Below are 23,810 nucleotides of genomic sequence, written 5' to 3'. Positions count from 1 at the left end.
TTGACCTAACTACATCCTATATCTATATTCTTTATTTACGGAATTTATCCTTTTAGATATAAAATATAACAAAAATTACACAAAAAAAAAAAGTAGATCTTTGTATATGGTTCAGAAAGAACCAATTATTAATCAAAACAACAGAACCAGAATTAACATATAATTGGGTTCTGTCAGGTAGACCAACCCATTGACAGCTCTAGTTGAAATATCTCAACTTGAGCTTGAAGCCATACTACTCCAACCAAACAAAAGCTTCAAATCATTCTACTATTTAATAAATTTGAAACAGCAAGAATAAGTCCGCCACAATTATTAATCGGGACAAAACCACAGAAGTAAAACTGATATAATCGTAGTTTAATTATTTAAGTATCGATACTTTGGGATCCTAAAAATACATGTAAACAGATGTATCAAAATTCTGTTGCATAGACGAACCCATTGACAGCTATAGTTGAAATCTCCCAATTTCAGCTCAGTATATCTGGGGATCTGGGAGATTCCATCAAAATTCATCTATAGACTTAATGCACCTACACTCAAAATTATGGAGCGGAGACAAGCTTGACAAAGAGCCATATGAACTGGGTCCCCATCAAGTTCCCATTTTAAGCCCTTGATTGAATTGAGCTCAGAGGTGAAATTTGGATTCCATGTAGAATACCACCAAAGACAGGATGTGGTTTGGTAAGAAACCAGTCACACTGGTGAAAGCAAGACAAGAACAAAAGGAAAAAAGGAAGCTCCTCGTTTGGCATGGAAAGGCAATTCCGTCCATTGATGAAATGGAGACGATGGAGGAGGGATCGATCATTTTCAGTAGAAAGAGTGATATGGGGAAGGAACACAACATAAAAAAAGAAAGTGATAAAAGAGAAAGCTGCTGCTGGTTGTGCTTCTTTTTGTCAGACAGGCAGGAGCAAGGAAGAGGAGAGGGAGCGTAAGACTGGATCACTGAAATAAGCGAAGCATATATGGGAAGGAGAGAGAGGTGGAGCCTGGAGAAGCTGAGATCAAAAGAGGGAGACGGTGACGTCGCTAGGCACGCTTCCACGCGCATTTTAGCAGTTGCCCTGCTCTGCCAAAACAGAGAGACATGGTCATGGAATAGCAAAAATTCATCGTTAAATTTGTCTGAACCTCTAAATCTGTCAGGTCCTAGACGTTGCCAAGACTCTAACGGGTTGCAATTTTCTAGATTCGAGTACAGGTAAGTTGTGAGTATGGGTCAGTTTGGTTTGGTTTTATGGCATAACTTAAAATCAATTGATTCCTACTTGACGGTTGGTTGCGAGTCGGTTCTGGTTTTTGGGTTTATTCGTTAAATTCTTAATTTTCAATAAATATAATATATAATTTAAATATATATATATATATATTTAAATATTAAAATGAAAATTAATGATCAAATCACTTAAGTAATTCAATGTTCAAGTGAGACTATAGTGTTTGTAATCATGAGTGCTTGACTACAAATCTTTACATCCTCAAAAGTATTTTGGGGTTTATTTCTAGGCAAGTTCAGTTTTGATGAGGAAGAAAGTTGGTGACCCTTTGGAACAGTTTGGAGTTCCCTTGTAAAGGGAGACGAGGTCAGAGGGCCTGAGGTGATATCCCAGGCTTTGGTCTTAGATGGTTAAGTCAATAAGTTGAGCTATCCAAAGTTTGTTAGGTGAGAATTTAATGAAGCATAAAAAGTGAAATGAATTCTAATCTAACCTTTATATAGGTTTTGGATGCATGCCTAATGAACACATGTCGAAGTGGCATGAGACACTTGGAGCTTAGTCAGGCCACCTAGAGCTCGATCAGGACACCTGGGACTCAACCAGGCCACCTAGAACTGGGGTGGAACATGTTTAGGTGACTTGTTTGCCACGTTGTTGATGCATGGAGAGGGCCCGAGGCCCACAAAAGGACGAGCTGCCACGTGTGTTGATAACGTCGTCGAATTGGACTACCAAATGGTTGCTTTTTGCACACATGGTGAAGCTCGGGTGCATCCCTTCCAAAACAGCTCACCTCGGTAAGGAGTGCTAGGGGTGACAATTGGGCGGGTTGGGTTGGGTTTGGTTTGGGTTGAGTTTCAACCCAACCCATCTAACCCGCCAACCCATTAATGACCCAGTTATATAAAATTAAATGGGTGGATTGGGTTATGGGTTGATCACACAACCCGCCAAGTAAATGGACGGGTTGGGTGGGTTTAGCAGGTTGGGTTAAAAATTGCCACCCCTAAGGAGTGTTTTTTTGTGCCCTTAGCTCAAGTCATACTTTGGGTTATGCATCCTGATGAGGGCGGATTTGGCCCCCCAATGATATTGTGACACATGGCACCTCAGAACAAATAGGTCACACCCGAAACCACTTTGGCAACAACTTGCCTTAGCCAAGTTGATGGTGTCCCACTTGGCGGCCTAGGCACGACCTGGTACAGGCGTGGCCTGGCGGCTTGGCCCTGGCGCGAGCTGAAAGCTTGGCACAGGCACGGACCTGGCGGCCTGGCCCAGGCGCGACCTGGCAACCTAGCACAGGCGTGGCCTAGCACAGGCACTGACCTGGCAGCCTGGCCCAGGCGCGACCTGGCAACCTGGCACAGGCGCGACCTAGCGACCTGGCATATGCATCGACCTGGCGACTTGCAAGATGTGCTCGCCGACAAATTTGGCATGCATATCAAAATACTCTCATGATCCTTGGAAGTTGGCCCACGTGCCGAATGATTTGGAGGGTGGTTAACGTGCATGGCGGTTACCTCCAGGAATCTCGACCCACTTAGACGACATCGCAGAAATCTCGGATATGGTGCATGAAGCCCACGCCAAACAATGTCTATATAAAGGCACCAACCCATAATCAAAGGGGCAGGCAAGTAAGCAAGTTCTAGCTCTCGGACTTTGTGATTTTTAGCTCATAGTCTAGTATGAGAGTACTGACTTAAGCATCAGAGCGACCTCGTCGGGTTAGCCACCCCGGGTCCTCTGACATTTGGTTCCTTGCAGGTCTCTAAAGAGCAACGAAGCTCATCAATTTAGCTCGCCACCAGGCAGCTCGACACCTGGTCAGCCCGGCACCTCATAGGCAACTTGGCACCTGGTCAGCCCAGCACCTCACAAGTAGCTCGGCACCCAGCCTGCCCAGCTCGACTCAGCTCGGCAGCCAAAGTTCACTTCAGCCTGAGTCATCGGCCACTTGGAAGCAGACCAAATGACGAGGTACTTAGCCAAAAAATCGATCCATCAACAAAAATTGATTCATCACGTCCCTTCTTTGTGCCCTAAGTAAACTATACGAAGTAAGGTGAGGCGAGGTAACCTATAACCATCTGAGGTGGGCTCTGTTGCCCCGAGGACATATCAACCCATCGAGGTCTAGATCGTGGGTCAAGGCGTAATACTCTTATGGTTGCCACGTGTCCAACCACCTTGGGGGTTGGTTTTACCCCCAACCAGGTTCCAAGGTCGATTCATCAGGGTCTGTTCGGATAGGGTAAATCCCTAGACTTAGGGACTAACCTGGGTGAGAGTCGGTTCTAAGAATTTAGAACCAAACCTTACCTTATTACAGATTAGGTAGGGCCGGTTCCATTCAATTTTGGATAGAATCTACCCATTTGCTCACCCATAGATATGAGTTCAGATGGGCTCCCTGTAGAGCACAATCCATAACCCATCTCCCCGTACATTAGGAACATCTTTCATGCTTGTCACGAGGACATGTTCCTAATTGACCAAGGGGAGGGGGGATGGGTTGTGGGGAGAGCTCTTCGAAGAGCCCAACCTGTCTCCGTAGATACACCTAAAGTTTAAAATAATCAATATGATACGCCTTATATTGTATTAGTATCGGAAGGCATTGATATGAGATATGCTAATCCTTCCCATGTATCCAATGTGTATCGTATAGTATCAGCCATATACTCATCGATATAGAGGCATATTGAGCGCGCATTAGACACTCACTATAAAAAAAAAGAGACCGGTGTCGTTTGAATCCAAGTATCCAACACCTAAAGACTTAATGGCACTCTAAATTCTAAACCATTAAACCATTATCCATTTTATGATAATAAATGAAGTACATTAACTTTTACTTACTTTAACGTTCACAATTAATTCAAAAAAATAACATATATTATATTCAAAAATTCCAACTATAAATTAAAATTAATATTTTATAAACTAATAGAACAATTAATTTATTAAATCCACATTTATATCAAAAAATGATTTTGAATCTCAAAAAATTTATAAAAAAATATTAATAATATAATAATTATTTTAGTTTCAAGGTTTATAAATTTGCACATGATATGTATCTTAGAAATTTTATAAATTATCAACTAATATTTTAATTTGTATTAAAAATGTATTTACTATTTGCAAAAATAAAAATAATGTTTACAAAATATTTGAGAATATAATATAAATTGAATCTATCAAATCCACTAATTTACATTTATATCAAAAAATTGATCATATATTTTATAAAACTTTAAGAAATAAAAATATTAATAATGGAAAAATTATTTTACTAACTTAAAATTATGAATTTACATATGATAAGTATATTCTAAGTTTTAATAGATTTGATATATGTTAAGATTATATATTTTTGTAAATTATTAATTGATATTTTAATTTACATTTTATAATAACATATTTATTGTTTACAAAAATAAAAACATCATTTACCAAAAATTTGAGAATTAATTTTTTAGTTGACCTTTTTGTTAATGCTAAAAATTAAAAATAGTAAAATATAATAGTTGCATATGTTTTTTTTTTTGCTTTGGACTTTAATAGAAAATAAAACAAAAATGGCTTTGTGCATGTATCTTGATTAATGTATTTTCAATAAGGTTTTGTGATATCTATGCATCCCACTATATCAATTGTAATATATTTCTTCATATATGCCACTAAAATATAGATTTTATATGTATTTATACATTATTTGTAGCTATTTTGAAATTAAATTTAATGTTATTAATATACTTATTATAAAATTTGTATGCATTGCATTAATGTATTCAAATGTTTTCATATTTTTTGTTCGCATTCATACATTTCTAAAATATATATCATTGATATTGATACTTTCATTCTTAGATACAGTGATACACCATGGCCTTCCTCACTCTCCCCACCATCTTGTCACTCTCGTGGAATGTATTAAAGAACTGCATGGATAGGACCTCACCATTGGAAATGGATGGCCAAATTTTACAGTTGGCATATTTAGAGAATTTCATTTAATAGTCTTCGAATTTGCCACATGTCATTAATTAACCAGATCAGACATTGGAAGATGCTCCTTTTAAAAGTTTAAACCATTGTCATTGATGAAAAGCATCAAACGGAGGTCAGATGTGTCTTGGGTGCTCATATGGATTTTGTTCAATTTTCTAAAGCTTGAGACTTGAGCCTGAGAGCCTGAGAGGGATGTAAAGTGTGAGTGTGACCCAATGAAAAGAGAGAGTGGGGTACCCTACACTCTAGGGTCTACATTGACAGATCCCTAATTAAATGATAACGTGTGTAGCCATGGTCCATGAATGAAACGCCAAGGTTACCCATTTTGCCTTTTCAACTAACAAGGGTGGGTGGACGCTTCTCTACAAAATTAAAAAGAGAGCAAAACCGAGTAAAAGTGTAGCCTTTCAGTGTCGGGCACGTTGGCCTCGGCCTTTTTAGCTCCCCCAGCGGCAGGCCCAACCCCAAGGTTCAAAATATAGATACTTGCGATACGCCGGTAGGGGTGTATTAGGCGAATTGATATTGTTTTTTTTATTTTTTATTTTTTGAAACCGGTTCAGGGCTCCTCCATCCCTGAATTGGTCAGACCCCCGATATACCTACTATAGGGGTGTATTGGAGGGGTCCTGGAATGATTACGTATCAGTTGATACGGGCCGATGAGTCCAGATCTGCTGATCACAATACATTGCTGACCATACTCATCCAATTGAACATATGGAACATCGGTTGTGTTGTGGTGACAACGTGTGGCTGGATGAGCGTAGCCAGCAATGTATTGTGGTCATCAGATCTGAACTCAATACAGACCAAGCTATGGTTAATTGGGATTCAGTTTTGTGCCTTCCTCACTCAGTCATGGCGATTTCTATTCTACCCAATGGATACTTGCTACCATCAATCTCCACGGGTGGGTTTCTTTGCTTGAAAGACCAATTTTGGGGCAGGGATGGGTTTTGGGATTCTACAACATATATGGATACAGGTAGGGTATGATATTAAGCTAAACCCGACCCTCTCATGGTCGCATATTGTTGAAAAGCATATAAACTTTATGTATTAGGTATTAAATTTAATAATATTTTGAATTTTATGTAAAGGATAATTGATAGTTTATGTGTTTTTTACATATCCTAATCAAATAATTGAATTTTTTTTTGTTTGCTCATATTATTTTACTTATTTATTGATTATATATAAGAACAAATAATAGAAGGTTTAGGGAAGCAGGTAGGGTCTATAATTTACAAAACTCTCCCGGTTGCCATCCCTAAACAGATGGGAAAAATGGCATTCATCTTGTGCATTGATCATTTATGTCAAACAAGCTAATAGAGAGAAGGGAAATATTAAGGCTGTGTTCGGTTTGAAGGAAAAAGTAGGGAAAGGTAGGGAAACCTATACAAACCTACCTTTCCCTTGTATAGGGTTCCCTACCTTTCCCTACTTTTTCCCTCAAACCAAACATAGCCTAATTGAATGTGTCCCCGGGAATTATTGAACTCTTAAGTATGTCATTCATTTAGGTCATGTTTGGTTGCAAATTGCAATGCAAATCTAAGCTGGATACAAATTTTGTAAATTTGATGCAAACTTCATTCATTGGCAGTACAAAATTTATATCTCAAAAATTGATGCAAAATTTGCACCACCCTCTCTGAGATTGCATTAGGGTCGCAGACAATAAGATGTGAACATGCCCATGTTTGAGACTTGAGAGAAAAATCAAAACACCACATCAATTGATGTTTGGTTCAAAATACCAGGTGTTCACATTTCATTGGGGATTGCACGTAACCAGTCACAGGAAATCTTTTCACCCTTTTGCCTAGCAACGCTGGCTTTTAAGGCAGGGACAACATCATTTTACTTCTTACACTCGGCTCATTTTAATCCTTATGAAAGTTGCAGCGCAAATTGGTGTAAATGCATGAGAGTGCAAATATGTTGTTAATTATGCTTTATTTTTGTTTCGGAATTGATCTTATCTTATTTATTTGTAAAAAGTAAAGTAGGAAGCAAAATGGTGTTGTCCTACGTTATATGCAATAGAAATAGAGGTAAGAGGAGTGTTTCAGTGAGGTGGGAAGCAATATGATGTGCTTCCCACTTTATATGAGAGAGATTGAGAGAATTGAGGTAGAAGAAATGCAGTACAAAATTTGCATTACTTTTTTAGATGCAAAATTCACATTACTAATGAATGCAAATGAGACAAAAAAAAAGTACAAATTTTATATCAAAAGGTCATATTACATACACATAAAACTGAAACGGATGCAAATTATATGTGTAACTCAAGAGAATTGGGCCCCTTTCCCTTAAGGCTGCGTTTGGATTGAAAGAAAATAAGGTAGGCAAATTTTCAGCCACTTTGCCTACCTTTTTCTTCCAAGCCAAACACAGCCTTAAATTCTAACAAAATTTTCAACCTAAGCAAACAAAGTTTTCGGCCTAGTCCCACTCAAGTTACACCCTCAGCTGTATTGCGGGTAGGAGAAATGATCCCAAAGAATCCAAGAAATCGTTTCAGATAGATATCTTAATAACAGGCTTGGTTGGTACCTCTAATTGCTATTGTACAATTAGCAGGACACACCTTCTCTGCCAAGTAGTCATATCTAATTATCTATTATTTTTCCCTCTCTGCAGCATTTTCTTATATTCTCAATCAAAATCTCACAAGAGCTAGAGCTAGGAGTTGTGAAGGCAACTGGTCCCCAATGTTAATTATATTAGCAAAAACTATAGACTCCAGGTTCCATACTATTTGATGGGGTCCATTATTTAATTCCTTTACCCACTGGGCCTTCAATTCATTAATAACTAATGACCAGGCAATGCAAGCAACAAATAATTAAAATGCCCTTATCTTGTTTTATAGGACTACTTGTCTTTGATCCATTTAATCTTGCTACAAAGACATTTGTAGTCATGATCTCTTGACAAAAGATTCAGACCATTAATTTGAACTCTAGGCCATGGAATGATGTAACAAACCACCCAAATTTCTAAAAGAAAAAAAAAATACTATCCATGTAAATAATGTACCAAAGATATACATTAATTTCAGCCATCTCAATCATGTGCCAAGACAACTAAACTATTTTTGTCAGTAAAAACTTATGATGCTTTAATCAGTCAAACCCTTGTAAAAACCAATTTAATTTAATTTATGATGGCTGGTTGATTGGTCATAAGTTTTTTCCGTATCATATATTCAATAAACAATAAATGTGTTCAGTGAATACATAAGCAGTATAGTCAGTAAAAATGATTTTAATATATAATTTCTTTGTATTATGTAATACACATACAAGGAACTCAGGAGTGGGGATAAAGCAAGGTGTACATGAGATCCACTGGCCATACCACAGAATTTCTACAGTTATGTGGGTTTGATCTCACATCTCCTATTTTGGAGGGATGCTGATTGACCATCTCAACTATTGGGTCATCGCGCTTATATGCCATAAACGAAACGTCGGTTTTACGCAGATATAAAAATATATAATATTAAATATCATCAGATTGCATCATATCAAATGGGATTGGGATAAATCCGCAATCATTTCAATTAAAAATGGATCAAATGTGCATTAGAATTCAAATTCCGACAAATTGTTGTTACTGTTTACAACTCTATCCAGGAAAAATCTTATAGAAGATGATTTTAATTGTTGACATAGACAAAGGCAGCATTCATATGGCCCATGATATTGCTTTTATATAACATACCTAGTGGAAGCCAAACGCTTCACTTGGAGAGATGATTTTGCTACTGATACTGACCATCTACCTAAGCAACAATAATCCCATAAAATGTCTAGTGTCTCCAGGCGTAAACGTCCTCATCTTTTCCTTTGATATCGAAAATGTATAGGATGTTGATAGAAAAGGAGTGAATGGGGCAAGGATGGGTTCCAGGACTTTTCTCTTGGGGGGCCAACATCCATCATGGTATGGTAAGTTATAAAGACAAATTTAGTGTTCTCTGTTTAATCAATTAATCGTTTTTATTTATTATACCTAAAGTACTTGAGTGGAAATAATCTTGACGGCCATAATTTAATGAACAGAATGGAATTTTAGTTCAGACAAGACTTAGATGATGTAATCTAAGAATAAATTAATATTTTTTTAATTAATAAATGACAGCTTTATCGATATAATAATAAGGAATCTTAGGAAAGTTTAAATAGGTGTATAATGAGTGAATATATCAATAATTTTGCATAGCTATATGCAATATGAGAAAAACTCAATCATTTTACTTGTAATATAAACATAGGAGTACTGATGGAGTGATTAGAAAGCTTTTCCTCTTCTTAGAAAAATGGTCGTTACTCTTTTAGTCCAGGGCCTCCAGGCTACTTGGGATCTCACCAAGTCGACTGGATGCAAACCTAGCCTCCAACATTTTTTTATATAAATTTTTCTACACAGTGGCTGCTCATGAGCTCTAAACCTGATACTTGTTCTTGTTAGTCCAAGATATAACATCAGACTAGACAATTAATGGATGCTACCTTTTGTTTTAATTTTCTTTTTTCCTCCTCAATGAAGAAGAATAAGAAAAGTTGGGGGGGGGGGGACCGGAGGAGATTATTGATAGATTAAAGGCTATAACATGGTTTCAAATGACCTTCTAGGTTTTTTAGGGCTACCCTTAGTGATGATTTAGAGTTAGAATAATGCCATTTCACAGAACAAGGATTTGAATTATGAATAATATATGGAACATTAGAACATCTTTGCTCTAAAAAGTGGGAGGGAGATGGAGAAGGGTGGGAAGAAATAAAACTTAGGCTGTGTTTGGTTGCAATGCAAATAAATTAGCATTGATGCAAAATCATGGCAGTGCAAATGATTTGAGTGTAAATTCCAATTTATTTTTGTTTTAAATTTTAGCTTATTTTGTTTGATTGCAGTACAAATGAAGTAAATTAAGACATGAAACAGAATAAAGTAAAATCCAAAACAAAATTAAACAAGAATTTGCAATTTTTACATTTACACTCCCATACATTTGTACTAGTACAAATAAAATTGCACTGCAACCAAATACAGCCAAAGGATCAGTTTGGAAAGGGTGCAAATAGAAATATGTACAGTGTATAACCTTGTATTTGCACTATAATTATTTGTATTTGCACACTTTCTATAGGAATAAATGTATTTATTTATTCTATTATCACGGGCATAAATGCATTGAGCTTGTTAAATTAAGTCAAGCAAGTTGGGTTTCATTTTTTGGAGAAAGCTTAAGACTTTCATTAAAATATCTTGTGAGATTCATGTTGATTTTTTTTGAACCGCCCATAGGTTTTATATTTCATTCAATTAAGAAATTGATACAAAAAAAAAACCCGAAAATGCCAATAAAAAAAGCACATAAACAATTTCTCAAGAAAACAAAATATAGAAATGGATGAAGGAGAACATAAAAAACTTCTGCAACCAAATAAAGGTGAATAAACGTCATCAACAAAAGTATAAAAGCACCTCTCTAATTCACCACATAGGGCCAGCGAATCTACTAATAGAAATCCATACGACTGTCATCGTCGGAGAAACTATGAACAGAACTCACCTTGAATAGCATCTGCCAGAGAATTACGAACAGATTCAAACAAAGTCGTGAATCATAAAGCCATATCCACCAATAACGATCACCCAAAAGCTTGAAAAAACTCGAGAGGAAGGCTCTATTAAAACAGAGAGAGAAGGAGAGAGGGAGAAAAACCAGAAGGAGGAAGGGGCATGGAGGGAGCCGCCTCGAAAGAAATCCCTATAAGAGCGCCTCTAACGAAAACCCTAACCCTAACAGCCTTAGAGGTGCAACAACCTCTTTGTTTCATATTGATTGATGATTGAATGAAATTTGCCGTTGGAATTTGAAGAAAATAAAATAAACCAGTAGAGAAGGGTGTAAAAGTAAAACCCAAAATAAGGATTTAATCCCAAGAAATTGGATTTGATCCTCACAAGACCAAGACCGTGCTCACACTGTTCCTACTGTCCCTCAGCCTTACATTGGGAATCTCTCTCCATGAAAAAAATATATAATTACAGAATTATTTCCAATGAGTGGCTATAAAGCACTAAGTCCAATCTCCAATCCCAAGTACCTATTAGGGGTCCGGATGTAGTAGGCATGTTAGGTAAGCACAATGAGTGAGCATGTAATAGTTGTGTGACACATGTCCCAGTTAATGTGCCTTTCATCCAAACGGTTTTTATTCCGTTAGACAGAAATTATCTATTATTTTATTATTTTTGTCAAAATAATTAAAAATAAAAAACAATAAAAAAAGAAAACGTAAATGAGTCACAACTCCCAACATGTTTAGGTTTTTCTCTTTCATTGTTTTTGTTTTTAATTATTTTAACAAAATTAATAAAATAATAGATAATTTCTATCTAACCGAGTAAAAAACCATTTGGATGAAAGACACATTAACTAGGGCATGTGTCACAAAGTTATTATGTCGTCGTTGTGCTTACCTAACGTGCGTACTACAACCGGACCCTCCATTAGAACCAGCACCACACAGTTACCATTCAGCCAGTTGGCACCTTTGCTCTTGACAGATTACATAATAATAATAATAATTAAGGACCTGCTTGATGGTTAGGGATGCAATTTGGGCCGAGTTTGATTGGATTAAGGCCAACCCAAGCCGCATCAGACACAAGGTTATTCCATTCCTAAGCCCAGTCCTAACCCAACCCGATCCCCAATCCAACTAGTGTAGCCTCATTTTTTGAAAGCTCAATCCAATTCGGCTGGATTAAGCCGTGTCCTTTTTGGTTTGATTACAATATCCTCAAAGCTTTCTTTATTCAATTGTTCATTGTTCAGTCTCCACTAAAAGACAAAGTAACAAGTCGTTCAATTCATCTACTTGAGCCGTTAACAAACTGCCCCTACGAAGGAAAGGCATCCCAATTACTGGGCCAACTCATGATTTGCTATATCAATTTACTACTACTCTCATCTGGGCCTCCGCTGTACAAGTGACGTGGTGGATCGCTGTTGGCCCAGCCCCAGGGCAGTGGGCCAGTATTACGAATTACGATTAAATACTGTAGACGATGAAAAGCAACCGACACCACCGCTACTGCCCACGTGATATCCAATCGACGTGGGATGTTGTGACTGGCCCAATATTTCCAGTAGTACACCTACACTCTACAGAGTACAGACTATCGGGAGCCCTGTCGGCCGTCTCTCTCGCTAGTGGCCAACTCGCTACTACTGAGGCCGAGCTCCACCGTCGTGATGACGTGGCATAATGCCATTGATCGGAAACTCTTTGCTCGGAGTGATTTGGGTTTCCACGTGCTGGAATTACAAAATGAAGAATTCTTTTTTGTGCAAAGATTATTCCCTTCCCTTTCAAGAACAAGGGCAATTTTGTAAAACAGGTCAAAAGACACGCAGGTAGCCGTAAATTTTCGGTGTTATCGAGAATGAGATGAGGAGACAGGCGTACAGGAAGCCGTCTGAGCTTGTATCAGCGAATACTTCTACTTTTTTTTATTATTTTTTATTAAAAACACTGACATTCCGGCCGCTTTGTTCATTCCGCTTCCGGACCTGTCTATAAATCGCCACTCCACAACAAATTTCCCAAAACATCCCTCTCGACTTTACTCCTCTCACCCTTTGGCTACATGGAAGAAAGCATTGGCGACGCATGGAGACCGTCTTCCGTTTCCCTCTCCGGGTTCCGGCCACCAGAAATCCCAGTTGAACCCATGGAGTTTCTCTCTCGTTCTTGGAGTGTTTCCGCTCTCGAAGTGTCGAAAGCCCTGGCCCCTCCTTCACTGCTTCTCAAGACGGTCAGTGGCGATGGGGCGATTCATGAAGATATCGCCGGGGAGGCCGAAGAAGCGGCCACGGTTTCCGGAAATCCTTTCTCTTTTGCTTCTTCTGCAACTTCGCAGCTCGTGATGGAGAGGATAATGTCACAGTCGGTAAGTGGGAATGTCAGAATGACACTGAGCAGGGAGAGATGTAAACGGACAATGTCGTTCCGGGGTCGTTGAATCTGGGGGCCTTATGACATGATGCCCGTCTGCTCGTTTCTTTTGTTATTGAGAAATTATCGATCCTCTTTTTGATTCCATTTACTGTTCGGCCTCTTGTTTTATCGTAACTTTGTTTCATGCTTCTCGGGTCAATGCGTGCTTTTGTTCATTTGCAGTGATTGCTTGTATAGGCTTCGTTTTGTCTGTGGTGTTCGGTTTTCCTCATAAATAAATTTGAGCTTTTATTCCCCCTCGAAACAACATATTATGGTTGGTTTCTGGGATTTCTTTTGTTTTTCTGGGGAATCTGGTACTGGTGTTACTGTTGTGTCCACTGGGTAATCAGCAGTTTTTCCCTGTTCATGCGTGAAAGGTGAAGCTCTGCAAAAGCAGAACTGCAACCGCTGTCTCGAACTCTGAAATTATTCAGGCCCAGTCTGCTTGTATCGGTTATTGGTTTTTAATGGGTCGCTTTCTCTTCCCTACAAAATCCAGAAAAAGAATGAATTAAAGAAAACAGCAGTGGGGATTCTCTACCCTTCAGGAAAATCCTGTAGCATCTTATTATGGTTCTTCTGCCGCAACGATTTCCCTAAACAGAGAAATCATGTTTTATATGTCCTTAGGTCTCTGCTCTCGTATTTCAGTTTATCTTCATTCTGGTTTTGGGTTTTCATCTCCTTTTAAAGTTCTGATAAATTTGCAACCTAAAAGATCCTGACCAATGATGGCAACTTGGTTTGTTGTGGCGCAGCAAGAAGTATCGCCGCTTACATCGGGGAGGCTCTCGCACAGCAGCGGCCCTTTGACTGGCAACCAAAGCTGTGGATCGTTGACGGACAGTCCTCCCGTCTCTCCGTCTGATGATATCGACGACGTTAAGGTATGGCCTGTGACTCTGTTCTCAAATTTTCTTTCTAACTGGATTTCGGTCACTAGAAACCATGAAGTGATTATTTTTCGTTTGTTTTTTTTTTGCTTTTAATTCTATCAATATCAAATCCGTTTAATTTTTATTTTACCAAATTTGTCTTTATCCCACGAAAACCAGCCCCAGAATGACGTAAATGCCCTGGAGAATTTGTGAAATACAAATCCAGAATCTTTCAAGAAAGTAGAAGCTTGTTGTCTTCTTTTTGTTACTTATGAATTTATAACGCTGGTCAGCAGCAAATGAATTCATAAACGTCTCTATCCGTTGATTGATGAGTCCTTGTGAGTAACGAAGTTGTGCAACTCTTGCGTGCATCGCCCCTCGGACAAGGTGGGACCATGTATAATTTTGTCTTCTAGCATACTGTCATGGGTCCCATCATATATCCATGGTGGAGGTATCGAAGAGTTGCACCACACCTGACCCGAAGGGTTGTTGCCTTGTCGGCCTAATTACTAGCTTGCCCCTCCGGGACGGAGATGGACATGGATCCAGGTCACAAATTCTGTTCTCCCAGAGTTTAGTCCGGTACATTCTGGTACGTAAGTCCTATTATCACCATTGACTGACACCTCCGCCTTGTGTGTTGATCGTACTCTCCTCTCTCCTGCTTGCTTTTGCAGTTGTGCCGTAGTACCAACACAGTTAGAACCCAGAACAGAGGCCCCACCGGAGGCGGTGGTGGTGCCGGCGGTTGCGTGGGTCCCGGTGGTGGCGGTATCGTCGGTGGAGGGGGCAAGACTGTTGGGAGGTGGTTGAAAGACAGGAGAGAGAAGAAGAAAGAAGAAACCCGAGCTCACAACGCCCAGCTTCATGCTGCTGTCTCCGTCGCTGGAGTGGCTGCTGCAGTGGCTGCCATTGCTGCAGCCACGGCTGCTTCATCATCGTCCGGGAAGGACGAGCAGATGGCTAAGACCGACATGGCGGTAGCGTCAGCTGCAACATTGGTAGCAGCGCAGTGTGTAGAGGCCGCGGAGGCACTAGGAGCGGAACGGGAACACCTGGCCTCCGTCGTTAGTTCGGCCGTTAATGTCCGTTCTGCCGGAGATATCTTAACGTTAACGGCAGCAGCAGCGACAGGTACGTGAATTGAACTAATTTAGTTGGGCATTTTCGTAAATTTACGTGGACCGAGTTGACGTTAGACGTGTGGTGTTGGGTGGGAGAGTGCTGCAGCTCTACGCGGGGCGGCCACATTGAAGGCGAGGGCATTGAAGGATGTGTGGAATGTAGCTGCGGTAATACCGGTGGAGAAAGGTATGGGATTAGGCGGTAACCATAATAACGGTCATTCCAACGGTAACTACAGCGACGAACTTGTCCCCGAGGAGAATTTCCTGGGTCTGTGCAGTCAAGAGTTCCTCGCAAGGGGTTGCGAGCTCCTAAAGCGAACCCGTAAAGGTATGGGATTAGTTGCTCCTCTTCCTCTGCTTATTATTATTATTATTATTATTTACTATTTTATTCCTAGTAATTCCATTGCTGGTTAATTTTATTGAACAACTGTTATTATTGGTTTGGTGATGAAGGTGATCTGCATTGGAAGATCGTCTCTGTTTATATCCACCGGACGGGTCAGGTGGGTTTGTCTCATACAATCTCTGTTTCAGTGTTGATTTCTGTACTTTATTCATTGTCTATGGTTCTTCCTTTAGTAGAAATATCAACACCTCTTGCAATTGTGGGGGGTGGGCCTGTAAACAAAATCTGAATTGAGATGAAGCATATACAATATAATTGCTGAGGTTTGCTAGTAGCAGTTTTGGGCGTGTATTGTTGTTGTAATCATTCTAACGTTACATTATTTAATGCCCTTTTTCACAGGTGATGCTCAAGATGAAGAGCAGACATGTTGCAGGGACATTCACCAAAAAGAAAAAGAGTAAGCCCTCTACTCTCACCTAAGGCTAAGGGGTGGGTGGTTTCCCTACCCTTCTTGGGATCAGAGAAAGGATGTAGTAAATTGCAGAACAAAGTGAAAAAAAAAAAGCAAAAGAAGCTTTTTCTTTTATTCCTTTGGTGATGTTAGCTTGATTTAAATCATTTGTCTCGCATTTGCAGATGTGGTTTTGGAGGTTATCAAGGACATGCCAGCATGGCCTGGTCGTCATTTGCTGGAGGGAGGTGAGCAACGGCGTTACTTTGGGCTGAAGACAGCATTGCGTGGTGTGGTAGAGTTTGAGTGCAGAACCCAGAGGGAGTATGATGTCTGGACGCAGGGTGTGTCCAGGCTGCTTTCTATTGTAGCCGAAAGGAGTAGTAATAGACATAAGTAGTGAGCCTTGACGTATGTATGATCCTCTCCTTCTCTACCAAAGAAGGGAACCTGGCTCTGCTGCAGTCTGCACGGGTAGCAGCAAGATGGCCCTCTCTAAGTCATGCCAGATCTTTTGAAATTGAAGTTGGTGGGTGGGTCTGGCTGTTTCTCTTTCTGTTGTTGTGCTACTACTGTAAAGATAGTTCATCAAAAGGAATTTCTTTATTTCTCTGGGTTTGGGAATTTGTATTTTAAAGTGAGAGAGGGCTGGTTTATGTGTATCTAAGATCAAAGCAGGAGCAAGACCGCTAGCATGTGTTTTAAGGCCTGTATTTCTTACTGTTTTGGAAAGAAAGAAAAAGCAAGAATCTTGGACTATTAGGATCAGTCAAAAAGGGGAGGAAGCCATCCCCAATTCCCCATCTAGTCTAGGTAAAGCAACTGCTTGGATATATATATATATATATATATATATATAATCCATGTGAACTCTGCTTTATTAACTCTCTTCTTTCCATCTTTATTCCTCTTTATGAATTTTGATCAAGTGGATGAGCATCTTCACTGCAAGTGTTAGGCTGATATCCAAGGGTTCAACCAGATCCAGAATTGTAAATAAGTATTATTATCAGGGTCGAAATCTTTGGCTTTAGCTTTCAGTAATTGCCATGCCAAATTTCTGGGTTCTGGGTTGCCATTGCCTTGATCTAATTGCAAGAAAAATATTTTAATAAAAACCAAACGCTTGAAGAAATGCCTAATCAGAACTTGGTCTCCACCAATCCAAACCAGTTAACCAAGTCATGTGTGCTTCAATTTGTATTTATTTAATTGGTTTTCACTGGCTTCTATGAATGATCAGAGAGCATTCAGATGCAGTTTTTTTTTTTTTGTTTTTTGTTTTTTCAGCAGAAGCAGCAACTGCAAGTGCTTCCAAATGGATCAATGATTGTGTCTAAAATCTTTTTCAGTGATGATCCATCTCCACACTCAACTCCAAAATAGTGATGCTCACCCATGACCCGTCCTCGTAGCACTGCACGCCCATGCATGTAAATATCCAACAATCTTACTGTGCGTGTTGGGGATGCTAGTGCAATCCGCCACTGTTTCCTAGAACCGACTCGTCTTTTAAAGGAGACACATGGGGCCGATTCCGTCGAGTCCAGTTAAAAAGAAAAGCCAAGAAAAAGAAAGAAAGAAAGAAGATTACCAGCTTGGCTGCAGTCGAGAGAATATTCTATACGGATTCTCTAAAGCTTCATCTAAATTCATTAGACAATCATGTGGAACTGGGAGATGTTGTTGGTGAACTTTGAATTCCATCATCGTCTTGTTCAGATAATCAAATACCTATCATGGAATATGATGGAATGCCCCTACTACATGGCTGTCTAGATTGGGGCAGCAATAGCAAAATGGGAAATTTTCATCCTTTCGGGATTCTTTGTTGGTCTTTAAGCTGTCAAATGATAACAATTTTTCTTGTTGAGATTATCCATTTTTATATATAAGCTCGGTTGAGTATATATGGGATGGGGCTAGTTCAATATCCCCTCTTTATTTAGCTGGGTCTGGTCCGGTATGACTTGCTTCAGGTTGGATTTGGGTTAAAGCAAACCCCAGATAACCCGATCAAGGTTCAACATATCAATAGTTCAATACGATCTTTGAATACCCAATACAGGAACCCATTTTTTATTAAATAATATATATATAAATAAATAAGCCTAAAACTCACATTTGAAAAAAAAACTAAAAAAATAAAAGGTGCACGATTAAAAGTACTAATACATCTCTGATGATACACAAAGGTGTATACTGTATCGATAATTTAAACCATAAACCCGATCCATTGACATCCCTACACAGAAAGCTCACTGGTTCATTCATTCCCAGTTAAACCATTCCGACTGATAACATTGGCTGCAATATTGGTGCAACAAATCTGACTTACAGATTGTGTACAAGCATTAGGGACTTTATCTAACAGCTACAGCTTTTAGGTTGAATGATTCCTTAAAATGAAATGGTATCAGAACCTGTTTGACCAAGTGAACTACTTTTCAATCATCGTCACCTCATTATAATTACTTGAATTTCACCATAAGATATGGATGGGCCTATATTTGTCAACTCTTCAAGCCCAATAACCCCATGAATGAGGGGGCGTGTTCCTTGAGAAGACATAGAAACATCCAAATGCAAAACTGATTAGACTAAACATACGTTCAAATTAGGCGCAAATCCATCCTAAATGGTTACAAACCAACCCCACCGTAAAAGGGTTTGTATAATTTATACAAGTACCAAACCCGGCCCACTAGAGCGTGGTAAGTCCGATTTCAAATTTATATCGAGGGTGACAGAGGACCCTTAGCCTTGACAAATTTAAATGCGTTGAAGTGGGTCGGGCCCATCAACCATTAATGAGTGTAGGTGCGTGACATGTTATTCAATCTGGACCATATGTCAACTGATGGAATTTGCACCAACCCACCCAATTGCCACCCAGGACGGTGTGTCAGATAAAATTTGCACCCCTGTAGTCACTTGCTATCACATGACATCAGTAAAAAAGCTATACTCGTCCCTGTACATAGTTGATTGATTGATTGGTTGAATTGTGTTGTAATTCCCTTCTCCCAAATGCTAATAAATGGCAAGAACTGGAAGGTACGAAGGAACCATTTCGAATAAAAGCTTTGTTTTCAGTCTTAAAATAGAACTTGCTATTGAAGGAGGTCAAACCCATAACGGACTATTTCATTCTTTTACGAGTTTATTATGTCTAGGTGGCAATTGCTAGTAACGACTGCAGTCTGGGTGAAATGCACCGAATTTAATGTCATTGGTACTCAGAGACCACAAGCTTACCACCGGAACCGTAGGCAAAATGAATTCGGTAAACATACAAAGTCAGGACTCAAGGACTACTCGGTCGAGCACCAGGTAGAATAATAATTGAACAACAACTAGCACTCGGTGCTTAAGTTTTGCTGACTTTGTTGAACTGAACATAAGATAAATTATATTTCCGGTATCTGTTGAACCAGCTTCTGTCCGACATAAGTCATCCTCTTTATGTTGCCGGAGAATTCAATGCAACTATAGAGGTAGCAACCCCAATTTTTCAACCTCAGAAATCAATGGAGGTTTGACACCACAGCTAGATCAATTGTAAGCATTAAATGATCAATATATTGGAAAGGAAACTCATCCACGGATAGGGGGAACTCCCAAGTCCCAATTGGGTATTCGAGAGGACTAATGTCAAGGACCTGTTCAACCTAAAAGCAGAAGCTGTTAGGTTTTTGTTCAGTTGTTCCCCAACTAACCCTCTCTAGATCATTTAGTGACCAGCCCTATAACGATTATTTACTCGGTACTGTTGCATGGGGTGCTCGATGAATTGTTGGAAATGAACATACGGGATACAGTGACAAATAAGATATTTGGGCTTTTCTCATCTCGAATAATAAAATCTATTAATTTGATGGATTTTTATGATTTATTGAGATATTAATAGTGTTTTCATTTATATTTTAATTATCCAAAACGTATTTTGATACGATTTTTAATACATTTTGAGTTTTTGATACTGCATGTTGACTCTAACCTAACCCAACTCACCTCATCTTCAACTAAGGTTTTCAACCCTTACTCTATTCCACCATAAGATCAAATGTCTTGAGTTGGGTTTGAGTGGGACCATTGCAACCAAATTTACAAATAAATGAATAGATACGCACTGCTACAATCCTACATGTAAAACGATACATAGACAACATACCATAGTGATAGTGGTATTTTAGAATATATATATATATATATAAACCATAACATTCATTATCATCCTCTCTCCTCCTCTCACATATGCATACTTTTAACATACTTGTCTATACAGATCAATGCATGTATCATACATTAAAGCATAAAAAACATATAATTACAAATACAATACATCCGAGTTGGGTTTCCCAAAGCATCAAACCAACCAAATCCAACCTTATATTGGGTTGGTGTTTTCTAACCCTAACCCAATCTTCAAGACAACCCTATTTTTGGGTTGGGTTGGGGTGGGGTGGGGTAGGTCCAACCCATTTTGCACTTCAAACTGTATGCACTTTTGTTAGAAGGCAGGAAAATTTCAAAGAAAGAAATGAAGTTTCTATCCGTCCAGTGCTCTTAGAATGTCGAGGAGAGCCAGGAACAGGTTGACGATGTCGAGGTAAAGGGAAACTGCTGCCCAGATGTATTCATCGTAAGAATAGCGCTTAATCAAGTTGTCAGTGTCATAGATTATGTAGCCACAGAATATAATAGCTGCCAAGGCCGAATATATCATCACAGTGGTTTTCCCCAATGGAAATAGCATCTGCCAGGACATAGATGATTAACCCAATAAATACAAACGATACTTACAAGTTACAACTAGTGACAAGCTCTACGGGTGCAACTTGGGTGGGTTCAAGCCCAGCCCAGGTTAACCTATAAATTTATTGGGGTTGGGCTTGGATTTTTTTCCCTCGAGATGGGCCATAGCCCAAAACTTTGGATTCTTTATTTTTTTGAGCTGGGCCTAAACAGAACTCTATGGGTGCAGCTTGGGCGGGCCCAAGCCCAGTCCAGACTAACCTGTAATTTTTTCGGGTTGGGCTTAGATTTCTGGTGCTTGAACTGGAACATAGTCCAAAGCTTTGGGTTCTTTAATTTTTGAGCTGGGCCACAGCCCACACTTTGTATTCTTTAAGTTTTTCAGATGGGCCTAAACAAAACGCAATGGGTGCAACTTAGGTGGGCCCAAGCCCTGTCCAGGCTAACCTGTAATATTCTTTTGGGGGTTGGGCATGGATTTTTGTTCCTTGAACTGGAGCATAGCCCAAAACTTTGGGTTCTTTAAATTTTTGAGCTGGGCCATAGCCCAAACTTTGGATTCTTTAATTTTTTTTGAGACGGGCCTAAAGAAAAACGCTATGGCTGCAACTTGGATGGGCCCAAGCCCAGTCTAGGCTAACCTGCGATTCTATACAGATTGGGCTTGGACTTTTGATTTCTGGGCCAAATCCAAACCCTTGTGAATTAGGCCTGAAGCCCAGTTTTTAGGTTGGGCCTGGTTTAACCTTAAACGCACCCTAAGGCGTGCCCCTTTCGAATAAAAGAAATTGAATGGTAACAAGTTGGAATACAGCAGCAGATACCTGAATGAAGCCAAAGATGGTAAGAACTAAAAGAGCAGCAAACAAGAAGGGTCCAAGGAAGCTAAAGTCGTGACCCTTCTTTGCTGCCCAGAAGGTGTAGATAGTGAGGCTCACAACCACCACCGCTGTCAGAATTGCAGCCTCCAAAATAATCTTTCCTGTTGCCAATAAGATCCGAACATTAATAACAGATAAATTGTCCAATCCCATCCAGTCCAATGTGAGTCCATTATAAATGGACCAGGTCCAATTCGATCCAATGAATGTTTTGGACCGGTTTAATTCAATGTCTGGACCGTCTAATCTGTTCAAATTTATTTTGATTTAGATTGGTTTCAAACCAAACCCGGTCCATTGATACATATTCTTCTTATATCAATAAACCAGATATTGGCTTAATCCAACACAATCCATATAAATTTATTACAGATGGACCAGGTCTAATCCAATCTAATAAATATTTTGGACTGGATAGGTCCGATCCAAATATGTCTTATTGGTCCATCCAATCCGTCCAAATTGATTTTGGACTGGACGGGTCCAATCCAAAACCGGTCCATTAACACCCTTAGCACCATTGTAACAAACAAATTTAAGGCCATGATTTTCATTTGTCTTTTATAGTTTTGCTACAAAAACCACAAGAAATGAGAGACTAATGAGGCCAAAAAGAGCTCCAACACCAATATAACATTGAGTTGCACATTCTGTTGTATTAATGGTTGGAAACTACAGAAACATCACACTGAACTAACACTTGATGCATGGACTGTTTTGGTGACCTATTGGGTCAGTTTTTCTTCACCAAAAAAGCTCTACCTCTTCTCTGTAGAAAATTAACCATGATTAACTATAACAGTAGCAAACTTTTAATCCATTTAAATGTTCTGTTCCAACTCTGAAACATGAAAGCAGAGGAACGATACCCCAAGAGCTGAACCATATAATGAGGTTTGTTCTCTTATGACACACTGAACCAAAACATTTTTTTTTCCTAATTAATCTCAATAGATGACTCAAGAACAAAGAGACGCAGATATCAGGATTTTGACGTCTTACCTTTGGTAAAAGCGCACGTCAATCCGACTGAAAATGATATCGCCACCGTAAACAATCCAAGAAGTATGAGGTTCACAGGATGCTTTTGGTGATAGTAGTACAGAGGGCACAAAACTGTACAATTTAATAAGAAATGATCCAAACAAATGAGATAGAATATTCACAATAAAGAGCAAAACTAGAAGTGAAGATGAACAAATTCTTTCATAAAAGAATGGGCAATTAAATGAAGGAGGAGGAGGTTGAAGCTTACGTATGAAGGGCAAGATAATGAGAACAATGTACAGAGCAAAACCGGCGGCAGTGGTGACGAAGAAGACTGCGATGGGACGAACGAAGACGATGACAGCAGAAACGACGACGGTGAGAAGGAATTGGACGGCCAAGATGCAATAAACCTTACGAATGAACCCCCACCGGAGTTGGGGATTCTCGAGCATCTTGGGATAGAGCTGCTGGCCTCCGGCCTCGATGTCGCCATGCTTCTCTTGCTGCGGTGGCCACATTTTCGCAGGTTGAGAAGAGACGATCGAAGAGTGCAGAGGGAGAGAGAATGCCCAAGAGAAAGAGAGGGAGAGGGAGACAGAGGAGAGGAATTAGGGATAGGGGTTTGTATTAATGAAGGGTTGGTAGTTGCAGAGGAGAGGAAGAGGAAGAAGCGAGAAATTAATTAGGGAAAATTTGGAGGTTGGTTTTCGTGAATTGCGTCGAAAGGTGGCGTATATTATAAATATAGACAATGTAACGTTTTCGGTTTGTTTTCTTTGTTGTGCGGAGGTTTTTGTGTAGGAAGTGAGTTGGCCATTGAGAGGTCGAGTTGGCAGTTGGTCACACGTGGACGGAAGCGTTTCTCCTGTTCTGCCTGCGTTGTTCTCTCATCTCTTCTATAGTTGTATTCATAGCAGCTTCTCCTCGCTTAGCTTCCAAGGGAGGTCAAACTTTTGATATCTCATTCCCAGAATTATCTTAGGGTTCATTTGGTTTTCAGGATTGCTTATGGTGGAATTAGAATCTAATTCCCATTCCTAATGGAATGGAATGGCATTCCCCCATCTAAGGGA

The 23,810-nt window shown here is 39.5% G+C and overlaps 2 protein-coding genes across 2 annotated transcripts; one reads left to right on the top strand and one right to left on the bottom strand.

Annotated features, from left to right (window-relative positions):
* The first annotated feature begins 12,867 nt into the window (after positions 1-12,867).
* Positions 12,868-16,867, top strand: LOC104598660 (VAN3-binding protein). Its single transcript, XM_010260833.3, has 7 exons — positions 12,868-13,244; positions 14,053-14,181; positions 14,856-15,312; positions 15,409-15,633; positions 15,762-15,811; positions 16,057-16,114; positions 16,294-16,867. The coding sequence occupies exons 1-7, from the start codon at positions 12,942-12,944 to the stop codon at positions 16,506-16,508; spliced, it is 1,437 nt and encodes a 478-aa protein (XP_010259135.1). The 5' UTR covers positions 12,868-12,941; the 3' UTR covers positions 16,509-16,867.
* Positions 16,868-20,298: 3,431 nt separating this feature from the next.
* LOC104598661 (protein LIFEGUARD 2) lies at positions 20,299-23,376 on the bottom strand. Its single transcript, XM_010260835.3, has 4 exons — positions 23,003-23,376; positions 22,750-22,863; positions 21,691-21,848; positions 20,299-20,867 (listed from the first exon to the last, which is right to left on the bottom strand). Exons 1-4 carry the CDS (start codon positions 23,253-23,255, stop codon positions 20,661-20,663), a joined length of 732 nt encoding a protein of 243 aa, XP_010259137.1. The 5' UTR covers positions 23,256-23,376; the 3' UTR covers positions 20,299-20,660.
* Positions 23,377-23,810: the final 434 nt, after the last annotated feature.

This window comes from Nelumbo nucifera, chromosome 6, assembly GCF_055504915.1.
Source record: "Nelumbo nucifera cultivar China Antique chromosome 6, China Antique-T2T, whole genome shotgun sequence".
In the NCBI taxonomy this organism is placed as follows: Eukaryota; Viridiplantae; Streptophyta; class Magnoliopsida; order Proteales; family Nelumbonaceae; genus Nelumbo; species Nelumbo nucifera.
This window is presented reverse-complemented; position numbering and strand designations above follow the sequence as displayed.

What these genes read in the sequence shown, in the direction of transcription:
- LOC104598660 (XM_010260833.3), top strand. Translation starts at nt 12,942, where the DNA reads ATGGAAGAAAGCATTGGCGACGCATGGAGACCGTCTTCCGTTTCCCTC. An exon ending in ATGATATCGACGACGTTAAG is followed by an intron (nt 14,182 to 14,855) that starts GTATGGCCTGTG and finishes TTGCTTTTGCAG; the next exon opens with TTGTGCCGTAGTACCAACAC. An exon ending in AACGGCAGCAGCAGCGACAG is followed by an intron (nt 15,313 to 15,408) that starts GTACGTGAATTG and finishes AGAGTGCTGCAG; the next exon opens with CTCTACGCGGGGCGGCCACA.
- LOC104598661 (XM_010260835.3), bottom strand. Translation starts at nt 23,255, where the DNA reads ATGTGGCCACCGCAGCAAGAGAAGCATGGCGACATCGAGGCCGGAGGC. An exon ending in GACGTGCGCTTTTACCAAAG is followed by an intron (nt 21,849 to 22,749) that starts GTAAGACGTCAA and finishes TATTGGCAACAG; the next exon opens with GAAAGATTATTTTGGAGGCT. An exon ending in CCATCTTTGGCTTCATTCAG is followed by an intron (nt 20,868 to 21,690) that starts GTATCTGCTGCT and finishes ATGTCCTGGCAG; the next exon opens with ATGCTATTTCCATTGGGGAA.